This window comes from Thermoascus crustaceus, assembly GCF_041956765.1.
Source record: "Thermoascus crustaceus strain CBS 181.67 unplaced genomic scaffold VTN00scaffold_9, whole genome shotgun sequence".
Classification (NCBI taxonomy): Eukaryota; Fungi; Ascomycota; class Eurotiomycetes; order Eurotiales; family Thermoascaceae; genus Thermoascus; species Thermoascus crustaceus.
In genome coordinates, this window is record NW_027192535.1 from 33,551 (window position 1) to 41,561 (window position 8,011).

At 54.0% G+C, this 8,011-nt stretch overlaps 3 protein-coding genes across 3 annotated transcripts; all 3 read right to left on the reverse strand.

Moving 5' to 3' along the window:
• Positions 1-196: 196 nt before the first annotated feature.
• Positions 197-1,810, reverse strand: VTN00DRAFT_10049 (uncharacterized protein; the record flags this gene model as incomplete). Its single annotated transcript, XM_069426662.1, has 2 exons — positions 197-1,474; positions 1,547-1,810. 2 exons carry the CDS (start codon positions 1,808-1,810, stop codon positions 197-199), a joined length of 1,542 nt encoding a protein of 513 aa, XP_069283811.1.
• A 796-nt stretch (positions 1,811-2,606) lies between these two features.
• Positions 2,607-4,675, reverse strand: VTN00DRAFT_10050 (uncharacterized protein; the record flags this gene model as incomplete). Its single annotated transcript, XM_069426664.1, has 3 exons — positions 2,607-2,674; positions 2,741-3,176; positions 3,233-4,675. The coding sequence occupies 3 exons, from the start codon at positions 4,673-4,675 to the stop codon at positions 2,607-2,609; spliced, it is 1,947 nt and encodes a 648-aa protein (XP_069283812.1).
• A 1,056-nt stretch (positions 4,676-5,731) lies between these two features.
• On the reverse strand, positions 5,732-7,784 carry VTN00DRAFT_10051 (uncharacterized protein; the record flags this gene model as incomplete). The annotated part of the gene is made up of 6 exons (XM_069426665.1): positions 5,732-5,943; positions 6,026-6,432; positions 6,499-6,638; positions 6,705-7,039; positions 7,096-7,287; positions 7,349-7,784. 6 exons carry the CDS (start codon positions 7,782-7,784, stop codon positions 5,732-5,734), a joined length of 1,722 nt encoding a protein of 573 aa, XP_069283813.1.
• Between the last annotated feature and the right edge of the window lie 227 nt (positions 7,785-8,011).

Here is an 8,011-nt window from a genome sequence, read left to right on the forward strand (position 1 = left end):
ACATGATGCATCTAAGTAGATAGATGCATCTAAGTAGATAGGTAACTATATAGCACAGTTATAGTTATACTCCAACAATTACATATTCCGCAGCCCAGACCCCCAGTCACTCTGTGCATGGTATATACCCATATTTTCCACACGAAATCATCCATCATGACATGTACCAGGTAGCTAGTTACCTAGAGAAGGGGAACTACTTCTTCCGGCTCGCCTCATCCAGCTGCTTCCGAATCATATCCTCCTGTTGCACCACCTTCATCGGCAGCGTGCGCCCGATCCCAAAGAACACAAACGGCACCCACTTCCACCGGAACGGGTTCACCGCGATGACAAACACATACCAGTAGAACAGCTCGGCGTAGGTGAAGAAGTCGAACGCGGCCGTCGGGGCCAGCCGCTTCAGGAACCGCGTCAGGTCGATCCACGTCTTCATCCACGCCTCGTTCGGGCGGCTCAGCGGGTCCACCAGGAACATGAGCAGGAAGCGCGTGTAGATGCCGATGTGGTAGTTGCCGACGGTGCCGATGGCGTTGACGTAGGTGCTGTTGTTGGCGCAGATGCTGGGGTATGGAGGGGGGAAGACCTGGAGGTACCAGTTTGGAGGGCCGTAGGGGGGCTCGAACGACTTCTCCGGGAGGAAGGAGAGCGATGGACGTTTGTATCCCGTGGCCATGATGATGATGTCGCCTGGGACGAGGGTTTCGTGCCCCGGTCCGTCCTTGGGCACCCCCTTCGCGCGCTGGCTGAACCGCACGCCGTGCTTTTCCAGCGAGACAATGTCCCCGCGCAGCCAGTGCGCCTTGCCCTTTCGGATCTGGTCGAAGAGCTGCGAGTTGGCCATGGGCGTGTCCGTGTAGAGACCCCTCCCGCTGGGCGCGATGTCCTGCAGGTCGCGGTAGAAGAACTTCCGCAGCAGCCACTCGGGGATCCAGGTGAAGAACATCTCCTGCCCGAACACATTCAACGCCAGCAGGGACTGGACAAAGACATTCCGCGGGATGATCCATTTGTCTGATCGGGACAGGACATCGACCTGAGACGCGCCAGCCTGGACCGCGAACTCGAGTGCCTCGATCGCACTGGCACCTCCGCCGATGATGAGCACTCTCTTGCCCCTGGCTCCCTTGCCGTCCAGCTTCGACGAATGGAAGATTGAGCCCTTGAACTTGTCCTGACCCGGCAGAGTAGGCATCTTAGGATCCCCACTGACGCCCACGGCAGCCACGATGCCGTCGAACAGCCCATGCCTCTCTTCGTCATCGTTGATGATCCATTTACCATCTCTATTCTGCTTCACCGACGTGACGGGGCAATTGAAGACCGTGCGCTCCTGCAGACCGTAGCGCTTCCACAGATCGATGATCTGCTGCCGGATCTGGTCCTGGGTGGGATAGGCCGAGTCGTACTGCACGGACGGGTGGAAGCGGTACATGATGCTGTGGATCTGGAGGGCGGAGGTCGAGTTGACTCTCTATACTGGTATCAGCAAATATTCTCAGACATTATCACAAGTCATGCTCCAGTGAGCTTCCTAGTGACGTACGCTCCATATCCCACCCAGCCCCTCCTCCTTCGGTCTCGCCTCGAAGATCTTCACATCGAACCCATGCCCGACACAGTGGGCCGCAGAAGACACGCCCGTCAATCCCGCACCGACGATGGCAATCCGCGGATGACTGAGCTTGGCTCCGCGTTTGGACGGGGGCGGGGGAACAGGCGCGAAGATCCAGTGGAGGAGATGCTGGAACCAGATGTAGAGGACCGTGAAGGGGTGCTTCAGGAAGGACAGGAGCTGGGATTCAGCCATTGTATGTACAAGGGAACCTGAGTCGTCTTGTGAACGTCCTGTCGGCACGAAATACTGTTGAACAGTGGCCTGTCAGCTGAGCAGGCCAAATCGACGAGGTCCTACGGAGAGGAGATTGGAATTGACTTGAGATCGAAAGATGGATCGGGTCGGGCCCAGAGCCGGAGATGACATCTGCGATCCCACGGGTCATGACGGGCATATGGTCCGTTCTGTCGTTTCCAAGTCCGTGTCGTCGTCTTGGTTGCTCGACTGAAGCAAGTATGACGTTATGCTCGATGCAGAGGGATGTTGCTTAGTCAGAATAGTTGTTGCTGGACCTTCAAGGCGGTGGACACGGCGGTGAAGAGCCTCCGACGCATGGTTTGTATATCGATGGAATCGACCACGATGTCTCCGATTGAAATTGCGTAGTACTCGTACAAATCATCTTTTTATTTACATCTGTCCAATGCCATTACAAGCCATTTATTCCTGAACTAGGACAATCAGCTCAAAGAAGAAAGAAACCGAAAGAGGTGAAACACGAGGTAGCTAACTCTACAGGGATATATTGCTAGTGAAAAGAAGCAACACACGTCAGATCCTGAAACCAGGGTTTTGGGTGTATCGAACAGTCGTATCAGAAAGGACGTTGAGATATGCAAGAATGCGGTAGCTCTGAACTTGAGCCACAATTCAGCCTCCCTAATGCGCCAGAAGATCACTGCTGCCATTGGCGGCATGGAAATATGATTCCACATCACCAACGCCGCGTTGCAGCTCATTTCACTTGCTGCGACTGATTACGGGTCCCTTAGTCGACCTTGATAGAGCCGTAGATGCGTTGGACAAAGGCCCAGCTGGCGAAGAAACCGATCGTGCCTGACAGACAAAATGTTAGCTGCTATGCACGACTGAAAACTGCAGGGTATCGGGTGATAAACACACCGGTCAAAATGAAGACCAGGAATGCGATCAACGCAGAGTATCCAATATAGAGGATCGCACCCGTGAAACCGCCAAAGCTCACTCGCGTCGCCCAGAAGATCAGTGCGTTGATGAAAACGTAGAAGCCAGTCATGCCAGCGCCGGCAAACGCCCGCCAATGCCATCTGTAGTTCTCCGCGCAGAGCAGGAAGTACACAAGCAGCACGGTCGTGGCGGCAGAGGTGATGATCATCAACCCGTAGCAGAGGAACAGGAAACCGAACATGTAGTAGATCTTGTTGGTCCAGAGGGAGTTCATGATAAAGTAGAGCTCAACGAAGATGGCCCCGAAGGGAAGGATACCGGTGAGCAGAAGCGAAGGGATAGTACGGAGGGTTCCCGTCATGGGGGGTATCTGGCGAGGGATCTGGTTCGTCTTGGTGGGACCTTCGATGCTCTGTAGAAATCGGTTAGACACGCTATATCTGCCGACCATCATCGGAGGCCACTTACTCTCTGCTTGAACCCAACCCAGCTGCCAGCCACGCTCAGAGGCACGCTAATGATGAACCAGATGAGAACAAGCACAAGCATCGTCGTGAACGGGACAGCGCCGCTCGAGCCCTTCGCCCAGACGAACAGGTTAAGCAGGAAGAACACGCAGAACACAGTTCCCGGGATCAACAACGGCGTCAAGACGATATTCCGCTTCCACGCCTCCCCACCGAACGACTTGTAGGTACGAGCAGACACGTAGCCCCCGATGAAGCCGAAGAGAGTGTAGAGGATAAGGATCGCCGTTCCCAGGAAACCGCGGTTCGCAGGGGACAGAAGACCAAGCAAAGCGAAGGCCACAGTTACACCGGTCATGACGAAGATCTGCGCACCATTGCCCACGAGAACACTGAGGAGCAGCGGGTATCTCGGACATCTGAACACGTCGCCGTGGACCAGCTTCCAGCCCGAGTCCTCCTGGATGCCGTCTTCCACCGCAGCCGAAGTTCCATCGAGATCATCCAAGTTGATCGCATCCAGCCGGTTGTATCGCGCAATGTCCTTTCTCAACGCCCGGAGGAGGATCACGCTCACCATGCCGACCAGGAAGACGACAAAGACGGCCGAGTTGATGAGGGAGAACCAGTGGATCTTGGGGTCGTAGACGTGCAGGTACTTGTCCCATCGGGTGGCCCACGCCGTATCCGACTCTCGCCAGTACACGCTGTAGGTCCAAGTCACCGGGGTCTCGTCCTCCTCGCTCAGAATCAGGGGCGGGCCGCCTTCGCCGCAATCGGCCTTTCCACCATCCAGCATTTTGAAGTCCCGTCGCGACTCGGGTTGCACCAGCACTCCGACCACCCGATACTTATTCTTACTTGGCAGACCGACGCGGTGGTATTCGACCACGATGTTAAAGTGGTTGTTCAGCACTGGCTTTCCATCGTCATCCAGCTCTCCCAGAGCAAACCCAGGGCTGTAGAACTCGGTCTTCGTCATCGCATCCAGATTGCGCTGCGCCGCAGGAAGGCCGTCCACCAGCCAGTTGATATTGTACCCCTGCTGGATCCTCCGGTTGGTGAACTTGCCGCTGCGCGCGTCGAACTTGACCTCCTCGCAGACGCGCTTGCACGTCTCGTTCTTGGCCATGTGCAGCTCGAAGGGGGACGTGCGGATGCGGTCTCCAAAGATGATGCTCCCCAACGACTCCCGGACATCTTTCGGTCCATCCTTCGGTCGACAGAAGTGGAAGGCAGGGTGGTAGTAGTCGTAGGAGAAGACGGAATGCAGCTGGCTGTCCTGCTGGGCCACGCCCGGCGTCAGGTGGTTGACATACAGCGGCACGATCTGGCCTTCATCGTAGGAGGTCGGAGCCACACCGGGGAGATAGAAGGCAGAGGTCAGCGACGCGGAAGACGCGAGGAGGGAGGCGAGGAGCGTTAATCGACCCGTCGACCACATCGTGGGCGTCTCTAGAGTACAAGCTCCAGGTTAGCGGCCATCGGTCTAGACCAAGCAACTAGACAACTAGACAACGGCAGGGCAATTGACCAGTGAGCAAAGGGATGGGAACGAACCGTTCACAGGGCCACCATGCAACGGAGGAAGATCAAGGGGTCATGCACCGGCAGGACTCGCAGAAACGGCCCTCGAGGACAGCGAAGCAGCATATATGTCTCTTCCTTTCTCTATCGAGATGCCGCTACGTGGTCTTGGCCCGCTACGGCACGCCACACGCGCCATCTGTTAAGTCCCTTCACCGCCGTGGCCACCGCCTTGTAAGATCGGCATATCGGCACATCTAGTAAAAGCTCCGACTGGAACCAACGATCTTTCTACATACCGCACGCCATCTTAAAAGCGACAATGGTTGCTCTATTTCTCTTCCCCTTGTAAATCTATTTCTCTTCCCCTTGTAAATTTCCATCATTCAATACAGAGAAAGAACACCCATCATTCTTGGAAAGCAAAGTAGAACTTCTTGTATACAGCATGACAGTGGACCCCTGAACTGGATATTTGTCAGACTGCGCGAACCTAGTAATCCGAAGGTATGATGATGAAAGCTCTGATTATTCGAATCTTCCTAACTAACTGACTATTTATCTCATGGACTTAGGGGTTAAGACCTTCCGAATATCTCTTTGTTTAACGATCCCGAGACCTTTCATGAAATATGAAAGGATATAATAAAGGAAAATAGGCAGTCTCGGGTATAGACAGTATGATTCCTTTATTGCAGGGATCATGACCTTCTGCAGATCCGAATCGGCGTGTGCTGACTAGGCTGATAGGTCTCTTGGCATGCCACTAGGTTATAGTGGTAATATTTGGCTGACAATATTCGACGGCAATATGGCGTCTAGAAAAGGAATATGAAAATATTGAGATCATAAGTCATCATTATGTCACTAGCTAGTTCGTTAACCATAAAGCGAAAAGGTAGGCTTAGGTATCCTCTCATAAGTCATTAGAGCATTCAACAACCATCTTCCCAAATCACCCACCAAGTGAGGTTTACGCCACAGACACTGCAGCTGCCTTACTCCGCTCCTTGAACACCACGTGCAAAGGCGGAAATTGAAAGGTTACGGCATCAATGGCCCCGTTATCAAATGCCACACCATCCTCGCCCGGTGCGAGGGAAATGTCGAAATTCAGAGCAAGGCGGGCCACCGCGCTTTTCATCTGTTGATTGGCCAGGTTCTTCCCGACACAGGCGTAGGGACCTGAGGGCGACGGACGGATGTCAGAAAATGCTGAAAGGGAAGAAAGAAATAAGAGTATGTGTATTGAAGGACGAATACTTACCCATCTGGAAAGGAAAATAAGCCCGTGGATCTTTGATCAATTGTTCCTTGTGCCCGGGCAGCCACCTTTCGGGGAGGAACTCCAACGCCCGAACGAAGTTTCGTTCGTCGCGCTGAATGATCCACGGCGGTATGATCCCAACCGTGTCTCCGGGGATCCAGACCTCGTCAACCTGGACACCCTGCGGCGGAGTGACGCGTGGCTGGCCGCTTGGTATTGCAGGTTTGAGGCGGAGGGTCTCGGTGATGACGGCATCTAGGTACGGCAGGTACTTGGCCTTGTTGTAGCTGAAGGACTGATCACCTTCAGGGAAAGCCTCGTCCAGCTCGTCCTGCAGACGTCGGTAGGCTGCTTGGTTGGACGCCAGATAGAACATGACGTTGGCAAGTGTACCCCCGGTCGTGTCGCTTTGTGGAAGGGGGGGGAAATCCGGTTAGCTGCGTTTACGCTGGATATTCAGTAGACCAACTCACCTTGCGGCAACGATAACGAGACGGGCGTCTTGATTGAGTGCCGATCTGGTAGCAGGAGCGCACGGGTCATTCTCCTCGATCCCTTTTAGAAAGTAGGAGAAGACGTCTTCTGGTGTTTTCGTCGTATTGGATTTCCATATCTGGGATCTCGGGTTCAGATCTGAACGTCCCAGGACCAGAAGTCAACAAATAGATAATAGGCCTACCTTCTCCGTCTCCTTCACCATTTTGTCACAATACTCGATGAATGCTCCGTAGCTGCCAGTGAGACTTCCAAGTGAACCTATGACGGCCAGCAACCACGGCACGGCAGAGAAGAAGGCCATAGTCCTCATCTGCCCGTGCATGGTTCGGATGGCATCATGCTCCGCCGCATCTTCCAGCTGATTGAAACTTTTGCCGAAAGCAATCTTCCCCATGACGTCGTACGTGAGGAACAACATCCAGTCGGTGATGTTGACGGGAGTGCCCTGTCGAGATCTCATCTGCTCGACAAGGAGATCGATGCGGGATTGGATCGTGGGATCGTATCTCTCGAGGGCTGCAATCAACCAAGCATCAGTCAAGGTTCAAGACTACGGAGTAGACCGGACATACCTTTGGGACCGAATGCACGATCCCACGGTTTGCGTCGGAGGCGATGGTAATCATGGTCCCGGATGGTGGCAAGATTTGTCTTTTTCTGATCGGCTGTGACCTGGCTGTACCAGGTAGATTTGCGGCACTCTGATTGAAAACCAAAAAAGGCCTGAATGGCGGAGGGCCGGATGATGGATATCTCGCGAGGTCCTTGGAGGTGAGTTGTCAGTATAATAAAAAAAAACAAAGCATTTCCAGGGTTGGTTTCTACCCGTGCGAACAAAATCCCCATACTTCTCGTGCAGCTTCTCGAGTTCGCGGTTATACTGTAGAGACTTGGATGCCAGCCGCGCGTTATAGAAGCGACTCAGTTTGGCACCCCAAGGCCCTGGGAAGTGTCGAAGACGATGAAAGAACAGCCGATAAACGCTGATGCTGACAGTAAGACCGGTCATGAAGGAGCATCCGCAGAGAGAGGACATTTGGATGGCCTGGAGCACGGGGAGATGGTAGACACCGAGGTATGCTCCGGTCAGCTGCATCCAGACGACCGTGTAGATTGCCAGCAGACTCCAGAACTGGTTATCAATCTCGACTTTCCGGATGGAGAGATGAAACGAGATACCCAGAATGGCGTAGACGACCGCCGCATCCTTGGGGTCTATGGGACTCAGGAGTCCGTAGACAGTGTCCTTTGCGTGTCCCATGTTTACAGAATCAAGCTGTCCCAAGGCCTGGGAATTGGGAGAGATGGGTTCGCAGCTGGGAAATTTCCCCCGTTTATAAAGATGATCGGGGAAGCCATGCAACTCCCGCCCTGTGTGGAGCGAAACCCGATAAGACCTCTCTCCATTATTATGCCCATTGCCGACACCTATTTACTCAGATATGCCCCAATTTCTAATCTCTTGCCGGGATATCCTCCCCCCCCCCC